The following is a 13,906-nucleotide window of genomic DNA, read 5'->3' as shown; positions in this document are numbered from 1 at the left end:
GCCTCAGATCTATCATGCTGCTTCTTACACCTATAAAAATGAGGGAAGTTGGTTTTGAAGATTACCACAAAGCACAGGTTCACCATTTTCAAGAGTTTTTAAGTGGCAGACTGTCGTGGTCTAAGCCCAGATGGCAGCTAAGCACAGTGTAGCCACTTGCTCAACTCCCCCTGTTCCCCCAACCCAACCTTCAGTGCTTTTCCAGGCACTGGTGAAGAAGACACAATTGCAGTTCAGAACTGGACCAGGATACTCTGCCGTGAGAGACAGTGAGGGAATCTGAGTAGTGTGACCTCAAACACTGACACTCTTTCTCCTGCCTAGGAGTCACCATCTGGGAGCTGATGACCTTTGGTGGGAAGCCATATGACGGAATTCCAACTCGAGAGATCCCTGACCTCTTGGAGAAGGGAGAGCGGCTGCCCCAGCCCCCCATCTGCACTATTGATGTTTATATGGTGATGGTGAAGTGTAAGGAATTGTCACTTTTAATACCCCTGTGCTTGCTGTGAGAGGGATGCTGGTTTAGAACATCTGCATAGGTAGTCTGACAGAGCTGGGCAACAGGGCAAGCTGCTGCTGCAAAACAAAAGCTTCCCAAGATACTGTAAATTCCATTTCAATACTGTCTGCATGTCTTTTGCAATTGCAAGTTAGCCATGAAGGGCCCAGTTAGCTTAGCTTCTTATTACAGTCAGATGTTATCTCATATTCTTGCCATGAAGTCAAAATTGTATGATTGTTATTGTAAACCCTTGTCATTTCCATGACAATTGATTCTGATGTTAAAACAGATAGCATTAAACATAATTATGGCACATGGATACCCAGCCAGTGAAGGCTGTGAGGAGAAATCCCATTTCCAAATATTGAGGAAAGAAGTCATGAATGTTTTATTGTTAGTAGTAAGAATGATGATGCAATAGTAATAATAAAAAGTAGAATTAATAGAAGAAATGCTACTGAGAGGATTATTTTTTATCATTCTAGTCCAGTAAAAAAAATTATGAATATTTTTACTTTTGTAAAAAAGGAAAACAGTCTGCACATGGTTTCTTCCTACTTTTTATCTCCAAGATACTCCCACTAATGACAGTATCCTCCAAGGTTATGCTTCTAATTTAAAAAGAATTAGAAATATCTCTCTGATATTTCTGGCTTAATTTAAGTGAGATTAACATAGAGACGTCCCATCCATCATATATACTCCTTTCCCTTTTGCTTTGTACACAAAAGCCCTGAAAAGAAAAAAGGAAGGGAAAACTAGAAGAGGTAAATTAAGTATCTTCTGGAAACAGTTGTACTGTGCTTGGTGGTGTGGAAATTGAATAGTGCAAGGGCTTCACTGAGTGCAAAAATGTCCCATCTGGTAGGACACATCCTCAATAAAAGACAGTCAGTGCTGATATCAAAATGTGCAAGATGGAGACAACTGCAAGGTGGTGTTGCTGTCTCTGGGACAGAGAGGAGCCCAGCAAATAAGGAAAAATTCCATGCAGTATGGAACAATCTAGTCCAGCCAAAACCAGTGATGTTTTCCATTTTATGCAACACAGAATTCTAACTTTCCATTCTTCTGGGCTCTTTATTGCAACTTTTCTTTGGGCCAGAGCTATCAAGGACTTGAAACTTGTGCATTTTAAAGAATGGAATGATTTCCTGCTTTGACACTTAACTGTTTTCTTTCTCATCTTTCATCCAGGCTGGATGATTGATGCTGACAGTCGGCCAAAATTCAAGGAGCTGGCTGCTGAATTCTCTAGAATGGCTCGAGACCCTCAGAGATACCTGGTAATTCAGGTGAGCAACCCTGCAGCATCACAGGGGTGGGAAAATGAATTCTGTCTGTGACACCCAACTGTTAGGGGTGTTACCTTTGAATATTTTGAAGTTCAAGTTGCTCTTGAAGATAAAGCAAACAGTGACCACAGCATTATATAAGTATGAAGTAGAATGGGCAATGTTAGTATCTCAAAAATAATGACATTAATAATACAACAATCTGAAAGTCACTTCCTAAGCTTGTGTTTATGAGCACATACACAATCTCTGGCTTTGCAAGGTGCTCAGTGCTTTGCATTCTTTCATGAAACCGGGTACAAGTTTTGTCCACTGGCAGACAGTGGGTCTGTTTGTAGACCAAGGACTTCCTTGGTTCTAAAATCGATTTGGCTGAATCTTTTCCCTGCACTGCTGAGATCACAAGCAAGTTTCTTTTCACAGCCTAAACATGAAAGTTTCTCAAAATTCAGGGAGTTTCTCAAAGTACAGTGTGTCACACTGGTACTTCTCATGCTAGGGAGGAGCTTCCCTCTCTGTTTTCCTTAAGCTCTGGGGCTTCTGGAGGCTTCACATCCCTGTGACAGGGTTGTGAAGGGTTCATCCTTCATGGGTTCATCCCATGAAACTGCCCTGTGGCAGCAGGGCAATACCTGGTGAGTGCAGCTAGCTGGAGTTGTGTGCGCCTGAGCACAGCCGTGTGTCCTTCCCTGATTCTGTGGCAGCCTAGACTTGTGCAGATGTTTATTACAGCTCAGACTCAAGCCACAGAAAGTGTGAGGTCCTCAGGTGAGGGCCCAGTGTGGGAGCAGTTCAAAGGAAAATGAAAACTTCTGAATTAAAAAGAAATGAGGCAATGGTGAAACACCAGAGACCAGAGCATGGGAGTAGTTTGAGCCAGGTAATGATATTCTCATACTCTGTCTCATGCCTCATCTGCTCCACATCATGGAGCACAGGGCAGAAGTGCACGTAGCTGATCCTAAGCTTCACACTGACGTAAGAATTCCTAGTGGAAGAGCCTCCAGAAGTACAGCCAGTGCCACTTCATGTCTCCTGAGTGGGTGGAGTGCCAGTCCCACCGTGTGGTGTTTGATTTCACTGGGTAGAGCTGCCAGATGACTTGTGGTGTGTTCCTGCACACTGTGAATCATCCTGCCCTCCCTCAGCTTCAGCACAAGGAAAATATGGTTGGAAAGCAAAATACTAGTCAAGAGGATTTGTGGTGCTGAATGTGAAACTCGTCTTGCAGTATTCCCAACTGCAATAAATTTTAAGTTCAGCTGATTCCGGAAAAGTCAGTCTGATTAAATGCTTTTGTTAGATAAGACATGTTTCCTCACTGCAGATACCTCTTCCCTCCATTTCTCCCCCTGCCCTGTTGCATGGTCAGGTGTGTGTTTCATCCTGTGAGGCTTCTCTCCAGGGCTCCTTGCAGACACATGAGCTCCTGAAGAACAAAACAAGGTCACTGCATACTTGCACAGGTGCCTCTGCCATCACCCCTCCCTATCCCTCCCAGCTGCAATCAACAATGACAAACTTGCCATTGAGTTTTTAAATGGGTCTGCATGTGCCCCACAGCACAGCCAGATTCCCTGCTGGATTCCACACATGGCAGAATCATTTCTGAGGAGTGGGAGGTCACTCCCCAGCCAGCCAGTGGAGTTTAGCATTGCTTCTATAGGCTCATGGGCGTTTGTGGCATGGGCTGCCTTTTGTTATGTTTTGTGGCACCAACAAAGCACAGCTCAGATTTGCCTCTCCAGCTTGTAGGTGATATTTCAATGCACTATTGTTCCCTGGTTTGATTTTTGTTGTTTTCACCTCTGTTACATTCTGCAGAACTTTCCATATGGGTGGGAGAGAAATTTACCCTCTAGGTCCCTTAAAGTACAAATGAAAATAAAGCAAACATCCAGACACAACAGTTTCCTTTTTATTCCCCACCCCTTCTATTTGAGCCTAAATAGCTGAGATGTTTCACAAAGTGTGTCAGAACTTGGGTCAGAAACTGGTCATGTATGGGAAAAAGAGAGATGAAAGAATAAAAGCTCAATCACAAGAATGCCAAAAAAATGGTTTTGCTTGATTCATGAAGTTTCTTTCTGTCATCATATTCCCAGAAAAAAAAAAACAAACAAAAAAACAAACAAAAAAAACCCCCCACAAACTATGTGGATATGGTGCTTTTGAACAAACAAAGCAGCGTGTGTGGTCTCTGCAGCCTGGCTGCCAGGGCATTAGGAAGGATGAAATCCTCTGGGAAATTAATCCATCTTTTCATGTTTTTCCTCTCTCAATACAATCTGTGTAGGGAGATGATCGTATGAAGCTCCCAAGCCCGAATGACAGCAAGTTCTTCCAAAACCTCCTTGATGAGGAAGACCTGGAAGACATGATGGATGCTGAGGAGTATCTGGTTCCTCAAGCCTTCAACATTCCTCCTCCCATCTACACCTCCAGGACAAGAATTGATTCCAACAGGGTAAGAGCAAGCTCTGACAGATAATACTGGTTCTTGTAAAAGCACAGGTGGAGATTTAAGTGCACCAATCAAACACAGGCCAGCTCTGCCTTGGGAATTACAAGCTCCCATTGTAAGGAGAGTGGCTGTAAAAATGTTGTCATGGGTTCCCTGTTCATTGTGCCCCAGTGAATTCTAAATTAATAGCCCAGCCTTGAGGGAACAAAGGCTCAGCTTGAGCTGCCTGTTCTGAAAGCACAGCTGAGGCTCCTGAAGTCAAGCAGTGCTGCTTCTGCACTGTGACGTGGCCAGGAAATGCACAGCCCTGGTGCTCCCATCCCTGCCATCCTGTTGTCTTGGCAGGGTTGGCACTGATGTAACTGAGGGCAGCTGGAATATATAGATAATGTTGCTTTTGTGTCTGGAGCCAGATTTCCAGCCCAGCCCCTGTTGCTGTTTGCAGGCGATGCTTTCAGGGCTTCTCTTCCCAAACGTGTGCTTGTGCTGGGCACGTGGCAGATATTGGCAGGCTGATCTTTGCACCCTCCCTGCCAGGGGAGGAAATTCTCTTCATTGTACCAGGGGCCTTGAGGCACAGACAGTGCTCAGCAGGAGTTCAGCTCACAGAACTCCAGCCACCTAAGGAATAGGGATAAAATCTGAGCTCTTCCCCAGACTCATTTCGTGTCACTGGAGTAGCATGGGTGAACATTGGTGCCTGCCTTGGGCATTTCCAGTAGGAAAAGGTACTTTCTGGAAGTGTCTTTGTCTATCCACTAACTCCTGACAGCTGCAGAGCAGCCTCAGACCTGGTGTGTGAGCTCTGCTGCATTGGATCCTGTCCTACATGCCTGTGCCCTGCTGCAGGGGGGGAGAAAAGTTAGGGGTCTGGAATCTGTTTTCCCTCCTCAACAGCTCTTACCTCTGCCTGTTCCTGTACTTGGCTCCAGCCTTTCTAGCTTTTTAGTTACCACCTCTTCACTCCTAAGAGATGGTGAAATGTATTACTAATGTGAGGGCATTCACATGGGCATCAGGTGTGTTTTAATTAGGAACTTGTTTCCTCTTCAGGCTCCTTTTAGTTGAAAGTCACCATTTAAATACTAAATACAGTTTCTTTGAAATGCTGGTGTTTATTTCTCATGGATTAGACACCTTCTGGACATTTATTCTTAGCTGTGGTAGCTCCAAATTCATACCCAGGTGTGAACTGATTGCACCACACGAGAAAGGGAAGAGGTGAGTGAAAGAGCCAAGAGTGTATAAACTGAGTGAGTATGCATGCTCTGACCATACCCTGCAGGAAGCTCCTTACCCTCTCCTGAAGAAATCAGTGCTTTTCAGGAATAAGGAAGACAAAATCTGATTTTAATAGTCAGTTTGGAAGGAAATTGCTGCTGTTGTAAAGGCGAGGAAACTGGATTCATGTCGTATTTTTCCTGCATCACTGAAAGACAGTGAAGGGAAGGATGATGCATGACTTAGCAAAAAGTGAGAAACTTTCTTTTTATGGTGAGAGTTAATTGATGGTGACCTGAAATAAGTCAGGTTTACTCCTAGCTGTCTCTGGAGAGGTTCTGTTTCCTTTCCTGCCAACTTCGAGAAGAGCAGGAAAGGACAGCAGTTACCTTTGGAAGGTACTCACTGTCACAGGGGTGTAAATCACTGGAGCTTAGTTTGACACAGTGGGGTACTGCCATTTACCCCAACACTGGGCTGAGAGGGCAGAGTCTGACATATTGGGTTTGTTACACTCATCTCACTCCCATATTTGCTGGAAACACTGGCACACATTTAAAGGAGAATGCCTCAGCAGAAAAATGTACTTGCTTTTTCAACAGTTCTTTCTGCCCTCTGTCTTTGGTACCAGACGAGCTGAGGAGTTCACTAGAGCTGAGAGAATTCCAGTAAAATCCTGGAGTTAATATTCTGAAAGATTTATTTACAGTGTATTATTGGGGCGAACAACATGGTCACTGGGACATTCATGGAATGAAAACACGGATTTTTTTTATCATTATCATTAGTATGCTACTACTATTCTTATTCTTATTATACTGTTGTTATTACATGAAAATTTAAATAACTTTCACAAAGCCTTTTCCCAACTTTAAAGCACACTGTTGCAGCTGCTTGCAAACCTGTGATTCCTTTGAAGTAAGCAGAGCCGCAGAAGGAGATCCCAGGCCTTGTTTTTGCCACACAGAGAGACTCCATCACATTCTTGACATGAGGTCTCCTTCCCCCAGCTCACAATTTCCCATCTTGGTTTGAGACTATGATTTTGTCCCACTAAAGACAGTGGGAGCTTTGCTTTACAATTCAATTTAATGACAGTAAAAAGACTGTATCCTCCTTTCAGCAACTCCTGTTGCTAGGAATTTTTCTCTGGCATCGTACAACAGTCTAACATTTAAACAAACCTGGAATTACCCTTTGCCAAAAGTTTTCAGTCTGTGAGCCAAGTTGTCTGACCCAGGTCAGGCAGAGAGGTCAAGGAGGGCTAAGCTGGAGGCTCTGCACCATCACAGCATTCCTAGTTTCCTCTGCAGAGAGGTGTGTTTTTGAAGTAGTACATTTGTTTCCTCTCAGTGAAGAAAGCCACATACATCTCTGTTGCTTTTGTGAAGCACTCAGTTTCTCGGTATGTTAACTATTCTTTTAGTGAAGATTGATTTAAACAAAACACAGTCACTGCTTTAAGGTAATAATGCATCTGCTGTGCATAGTTCAGTACAGATGGATGTCAGCTACAGGAATCACACGGAATTGAAATGCTGTCAGAGCTCTCTATCTGCACTTGTCTGAGGCTGTCTTGGTGTTTCCTTTGGATAGTCTGTGATTTATGCTTGTTTAGTGTAGAGCATATTAATATTGCACAAACTCATTATGGTGCTGCTGCAGCCGAGGATGCCAAATGAATGGATACAGCTTAGGTAGTTTGAGTTCACCGTGTCTGGCAAATTGCATTTTATGGGGAGACTGTGAGGCAGTTTGGTGAAGGAAAACGCACAGACAAGAGTTACATGATCTCCCTGTCATTCTCAGGGATAAGAAGCATGAAAGATACTGTATTCCCCATCTTAGCTGTTCCAGTGGCAGTTTTAGTGGCCAAGGAGTCAGTCAGGCCACTGTGCTCCTTCTCTGTGCTGACAGTGTGGGTTGAATGTTCCAGCAGCACAGCTCCACGGGGACAGGAGGGGCAGGAAGAAAGCAAGGAGATCATGAACCTCCTCACACATAGGTTCTGAAGTCAAGGAATGCAGGAAGAGCAGGAGCATTTACTTTCTCAGGAAAGCTCTCAAGTTTCTCTGTGGTGGTCAGGTCTAAATCCTTGCAGCTTCTTGCCTGGGAGAGACACCACTGGATGAGGTTTGTGTAAAGCACTCCTGCCCGTGGGAGGAAAAGAGCTATTTGGATTTGAATTAACACCACAGAGCTGCAGCCCATGGATAGAAGATTGGAGAGAGGGAAGGCTTCTGGGGAGTTGCCAGCTCCCCGGGAAGTCTCACATCAGTCTTCCCCCACGGGTTACAGAGATGTATGAAGCTGCAAGGCTCAGACACAGCTTCAGCATTTCCATCACATCCACACTGGCTCCCTACTGGCAAATCCTTGGGACCTAACTGTGCTGCCCGGAGCAAAACTCTGCACAGGCTCTGACCCTTAACAGTGGCCTCAGTTGTGAAGTCCACTCTGAGACTACTGCAGCTTTCAAATAAAAATTAGCATCCTAAGCTAAATTGAATTCTTTCACTGGATCTGAATTTCTTCAGTTGCAATTTCATTTCTTTGGCTTTTTCCAGTTTTTATTTTCCACTGTCTAGAGATACTCCAGAAAAAATGGAGTTTTAGAAGCTCTGTGCTTCTGAGAGATAAGCTGAGTCCTCAGCAGTGTTTCCATGAGCACAGGACCCCAGCTAGTGCTCGAGTGTCCTGCATGCACATCCATTAGATGATTCATTCAGGTATTTGTAGCGAGTGCTGTCCTGTGTGTGCAGAGATAATGCTAATACAGCAAGCACTCTCTGTGCCCCACGATGCTTTCTGCTCTAAATCCTTGGCTAATTCCTGCTGAAAACTGTCTATATTGTTTATTACTCACTGATACTGTCCCTGTAATTTTATTCCATACACTGTCTATCATGGAAGCACCTGCCAACCCTGCAATTAAATATCAAGCAGGTTTTTTTTCAGAGATGTCTAATCCATATGTCCAGGGAGACTATCCTGCTTGGCTAAAGCAGACTGTGGGGCATGGGAAGCCAGTTTTCAGTTCTCTGTGCATGATCTGGTGTGCCACTGCAGCAGTCCTGGAGTGGCCTTAGGTCTGGTAGAGCAGCATCCTTTCACCTTGGCAAAAAGCTGGCAGCAGGAGGCAGTTGTGGTTTTACCATGATTCCTCTTGTGCCCACGCTTGAGTAGCACCTGGTCCCCATTTCTTTTCCCATAAGAGAAGGCAATTAAGTGTTCCTGCCCAAGGCATTTCTCCAGGTGTGTCCTGGCCACATGGGACTGATGGCAGTAAAACTGCTTTATCTTGAAGTTAATCCAAAATGTGCGTGAAGAGATCTCCAGGCTACATAGGGCCATTGAAAGCATTTTGTCCAACTTCTGGCATAGCACAGACCAGAGTCTCTTGTCCCTTAATTTCTGCATCAAGTGCAGAAATTCTGTTTGAGGTGGACTTTGTCTTTTAGAAAGATTGTCTTTATTGTATCAGGTGGAATGGAAAATACATCATGGTGTAGAAAAGTCTCACTGGGAAGTTAATGCTGACTCTTTAGTGGGGTTTGGATCGTATTCCTGTCTGCCATGCACTCTCTTTTGCGCTAGATTTGAGGAGCTGCCAGCAATCAGAAATCTCTGGTTATGATGGTGTGATTCTTGGGGTGTCCTGTGCAGGGCTGGGAGCTGAACTCCATGATCCTTGTGGCTCCCTTCCAATTCAGGATATTCTGTGATTCTCTGATTCTTCTGCTTAAAGGGCTAAGCAGGATATTGTCGCTGTTGAGCAGCTAGCAGAGTAATGAATGCACCATTCTCAGTGGCAAGAAGGAATGACCTTTATTGTTTTGATTTCATCACATATATAGAGTTCTCAAAAGTCACCCAGATTGGTCAGTCAGAAGCCTTCCCCCAGGCCTGATTGGCCAGGCCTGCACTGTCCAAGTTCTGGGACACTGTTCCAACAACATCCAAACTTTATCTTTATTTTTAAAACACAAGAAAATTTCTCATGGGAAAAAGCTCTGCTAGCCACAGGATATTACCATTTGTACACGTTTTCTGTTAAATTATGACAACACAGATTTTTTTGTTTGTTTGCTTGTTTGTTGTGCTTGTCACCTTTCTGCTTCTGAAGTATCTTCCCAAAAATAATATGACCAAATCTTTCCCTAAATCTGACACTTCTTAGGGCAGTCGCTCAAGTTGTGGTCTTCTTTAGTTATTTCTATCCCATTTCTTTAACTGCTGCTCCTTAAAAGGTGATCAAAAATTTTCTGAAAATCTCAGCAGTCATTTTTTTGCCCCTGTCATTTAGGCTCTGTCATTTCCCTATGCAAGTGTGGCAATAAAATCTGCAATGCCAGAACAGATGATCTTGTAAATGAACTAGACATTGATTCAAAGTGTTTCGTAGCGTTTCAGATGATTACACTACTGAGTAACTGTATGAGCTCTCTCTCTTCTTTAAAACTGCATGATTAGTTAGGGAAGTTTGTATGAAGCCATTCTGTGTGTCTTTTGCTAAATAGTACATTTTGCATGTTTTCCTAGGAGAGTCTAGGCAACTGGCTGAATTTACTGCCTTCAGACCTTTAGGGTAATTCTGGAAGGCCACCAAGTCCTCTTTCAGGATGTCCAATTCCCATTTTCTGCTTTCCTAAGTTGTAATGACATTCTGGTGGTAGGAGCCTCCTGCCTGCTCTGCTCTGCCTTTTGCATTAAGCACTTCCCAGGAGCCCTTAGTATTTGACTGGTGCCTTGCAGACCATCACAAGTACTTTACCTACTGTAACTTTTTGCCTCTGGAAAATTCTTCTGTGTCTTTTTCTAGTCTTTGTTGGAAGTGTGGATAGCACCAGGCCATCCTTGTCCATGAAAGGCAGGAGGCGAACCTAGACTAATACTAGTCAGCCTAATTTTATTGCTCATGGGGAAGAAGTAGTGACAATAAGCATGCAAAAATACACTATAAAATATATTATGTGAAAAATTGTTTCAGTCTTAACACTCTACATGAAAATGGAAAGCTTCTTACAAAATATATATATCTAGAACAGGAGTATTTATATACCTTTTTAAAATGTGCTAGGTTTGCCAGAGGAGAAGCGAAGAAAATTCCTGTGGAGGACTGTGGGACCAGATGATTCCTGACTCTTCATAGAGAAGTCTTTGAAAGTATTTTATGGCAATTAGTTTCTTGCTTTGCGGCCAGGCTGGCTGAAATCAGTGATCTCTCTCAAGGAGTAAACCCTTCTCAGCCTGAACTGATTATCTGGACCAAATTGTCAAATTGCCTCATGGTTTTGCATGTTTCAAATGGGGCTTTTTAAATGTCTTAGCTATTTTCTGTCACGTTCAGGCTTCTGTATTCAGGCATATAGATTTAGAGTCAGGCATAAAGAGTTAGAGACTTTCCTAAAGTCAGATGGCATTTTGGCTTTTACAAATGTAATATGGATTTAATAACAAAATCACCACCTGAGAGAACTTTCTGCAAGCTCAGTGGAGTCGGTGGAGGAGACTGTAGCTGTACATTGTTTCCTTGATACGTGACATGTAAATTCATTGAGCTTTAATATAAACTGGTTTAAAATCAGGCAGCATCTGCTTAATCCATGAATAGCTGCTGGCTGTGTTAACAGTCAAAAGAGCTCACAGCTGATCCGTTTTCTTTTCTCTCCTGAAAAGAAAAAGTCAATAGATATAAAAAGAGTAAGTAATAAATATTTTTACACTGCACTGATGAGGCATTCTTGGAAAACAGCAAGCTAAACAACTCTACATAATTCAGTAGATGGAAAAGTGGACTGAGAGTCAGGAAATAATTATGAGAGCCGGGAGAAAATTTTCCTTCTGTGACAAGATGTGAAGCAGAAGTTGTTAGTGGAAAATATCCTTTTGTGAAGAACCCTATTTGTGGTCTTCTTAAAATAATAAAAGCACCTGAAAAATACAAGGGTGCATGATTTGTAAGTGCATTAGGTGGGGTTGTAAGGAGTTCTCCCTTAAACACCTGTCTGGCCCCCCAGGCAGAGAGTGCTTAGTGTCCCAGGGCAGTAGGACTATTGGGATGATGCTTTGGGAAGATTCCCGGGTGGCAGGAGGAGTCTGGAGCATCCTGTGCTAAATACTGTACTTTCTAAGCATAGGTGCAATGGAGTTAAATGCCAGCACAGCCTAAAAAACGCCCTTTGTTAGCCAGAGTAGAGTCTGCCTTTCTTGCTGAATGCTGCAGGAGGGGAGGGGAAAATAATTTTCAAAGCTATAAAAAAGCTCTCCAAAAGATGTAGTTGGGAGAAGTGGGAGGAGGCACGGATGAAGTGTAGATTTAGAATGTTAAAAAATGATTATTTTATCCAAATCAGCTGGATGGTTAGTTCTTTTAGAGTATTATTGCCACCAGAACCTCAGCCCTGCTCTAAATCAACTCAGCATTTCATCAAGAAGCCTATTCTTTGCTATAAGAGACCAAGAGTGCACAATTATGGGTTTCTTTTCCCCCTTGCATAATAAAATTGGGAGATTATCATCAAGTTTCTATTCAGATTTTAGGAAGGCTTTTTTATTTTATTTTTAAAACCCATCTTTGTCTGTAAGAGCTCCCTGTTCAGGCCAGCATGCGGCAATGATTACTGCTGTAAAGGCTTCAGTGGAGATGTGCTCTATTTCATTCTCAATGAGGGTTGATGGCATTTTGAGAGGCTCAGAATATCCTTTGATTACTGTATAAAACAAGCTGGGGAAGATGGCAGTGCAGCATGCACATAGGAGGGGGCTGCTGCTCCCAGGATTGCTCATCAACTTTCTTTTGTGCCTTTTTTCTTTTTTTGTCTTCCATATTGCAATCACAAATCATGGCCGTGTTGTGGTTTTGGTCCTGTTCTCCATCCTTCCCCTGTTTTGGGGATTTGAAGCTTGAGGTTTGTACAGAAAAGGAGATGCTGCTGCTGCTCCTGTGTTTTGAACAGCACAGGAGCAGGAGCAGTGCCTGACCGCCCTGTCCCACAGGGAATTGTTAGAAAAACTGGGAAATTGTACCTCATCCCTTTCAAACTGGGGGGAATTGGCCCAGTGTTAAAAGGTGCCATTTACTGTAAAGTGTCTTGGAGAGTGTATTAGAAGAAAGAGTGACATAAAGCTAGTCATGGGTGACAGGAAGGATGGAGGAATCAAGGAAATTGAAAGGGAAAGACAGGCAATGCCAGCTGTCTCTCTTCCTGCCCTGCTCTCTGTTTGACCCTCCGGTGCATTAGCACCAAGTAACAGGCAAGGGGAATCCTTGCATCTTCGCTCTTGTGTCATGCTTAGATCAAAGTGCATATTGTGCGGCTGAAATTCATTTGCCAGCCCCTCTGAAGGTAGGAAGGATGAAGGTTTCTGAGGTCCAGAGAACAGGTGGGTTTCCAAGCCTTTGGTGCCATAGAGCAGGAGAATGCTTTTGTTTCCAGCCCTGGTATCAGGCTCAAAGAGATGAGGCTACAGAAAAGCATTTCACTTATCTTTCCCTGACAGTGTAGCTGCATACTGATTTTTGTGCCCAAATTGTGCATCTCTTAAGAGATTATTTTCATCGGTGGTCTTGTGGTCTTTGACTCCTCTACTTGGTGAAATGTTAGACTGAGTATATGTGGTTTATATCTGGCATTTGCCAGTAAAAGCACAGGAAATACTCTGTGCAGTGTACAGATATGGTGTTTCTCATAGCACTATGCAAAGATTATCAGGCATGTTTTGTTTGTAATATATGCCATTTCCTGTTCACAGTCCTGACTAAATTACTCCTGGAAGGCAGTTTGGGTATCCTACTGCTTATGGACTGTTCTAAAAGAGTTACCAAATATGAAAACAAACAGTTGTTAGGAGAGAAAATTATGCTAGAGAAAGTGGAAATTACTTATCTGAAGCTAAGAAGTTGGTCAGTACTGACCTGAACCCTGGGGGCAGTGAAACGTCTGTACTGACTTCAGACAGGTTCAGGGATGTCTTAAACCCACCATTCTGCCAGGACATGGGCTGGCATATCCAAATGACACAGGCAGCCTGTGGCAATTGAGTTAGAGCTCAGGCTGCCTGCAAATCTTTCCTGTCCTCTGGCAAACAACACTCAGAACAAACTTAGGTGTAGAAAAAGACTTACTCATTGTTTCTTTGATTTATTTCTTCCCTCACTGATCTAAGCTGGATGTTTTGTGTCTTGATTGTAGAAGAAGCAGCTGTTAGAGACTGGAGCAAACACTTCGCACAGTCTGATGCTTACACTGCTTTTTTATAATTGTGATACACATTTGAGCTAAAAATGTGTGACACATTCTGACAAAAGGTACTGGTGGAAAAGGGGCTGGGACATCATCTTGTCCCATAAAGATTCTTCAATCCCCAGTGGAACTTCATGGAAAAGGAATGCCAGACTTGTGTCAGGTACTGTGAGAT

General features: G+C 43.3%; 1 protein-coding gene across 4 annotated transcripts in view; it reads left to right on the top strand.

Moving 5' to 3' along the window:
* Positions 1-13,906, top strand: part of ERBB4 (erb-b2 receptor tyrosine kinase 4) — a 552,538-nt gene that overhangs the window by 522,853 nt on the left and 15,779 nt on the right. For all 4 annotated transcript variants that reach the window (XM_085065694.1, XM_085065696.1, XM_085065698.1 and 1 more), the window contains exons 23-25: positions 325-471; positions 1,703-1,800; positions 4,097-4,267. In XM_085065694.1, the coding sequence (XP_084921820.1) occupies positions 325-471; positions 1,703-1,800; positions 4,097-4,267 (416 nt within the window). The remainder of the gene's footprint in view (positions 1-324; positions 472-1,702; positions 1,801-4,096; positions 4,268-13,906) is intronic.

Source organism: Lichenostomus cassidix, chromosome 7, assembly GCF_008360975.1.
Source record: "Lichenostomus cassidix isolate B80296 chromosome 7, HeHo_3.0, whole genome shotgun sequence".
In the NCBI taxonomy this organism is placed as follows: domain Eukaryota; kingdom Metazoa; phylum Chordata; class Aves; order Passeriformes; family Meliphagidae; genus Lichenostomus; species Lichenostomus cassidix.
The sequence above is the reverse complement of the archived record's forward strand: the minus strand, read 5'-3'. Positions and strand labels throughout refer to the sequence as shown.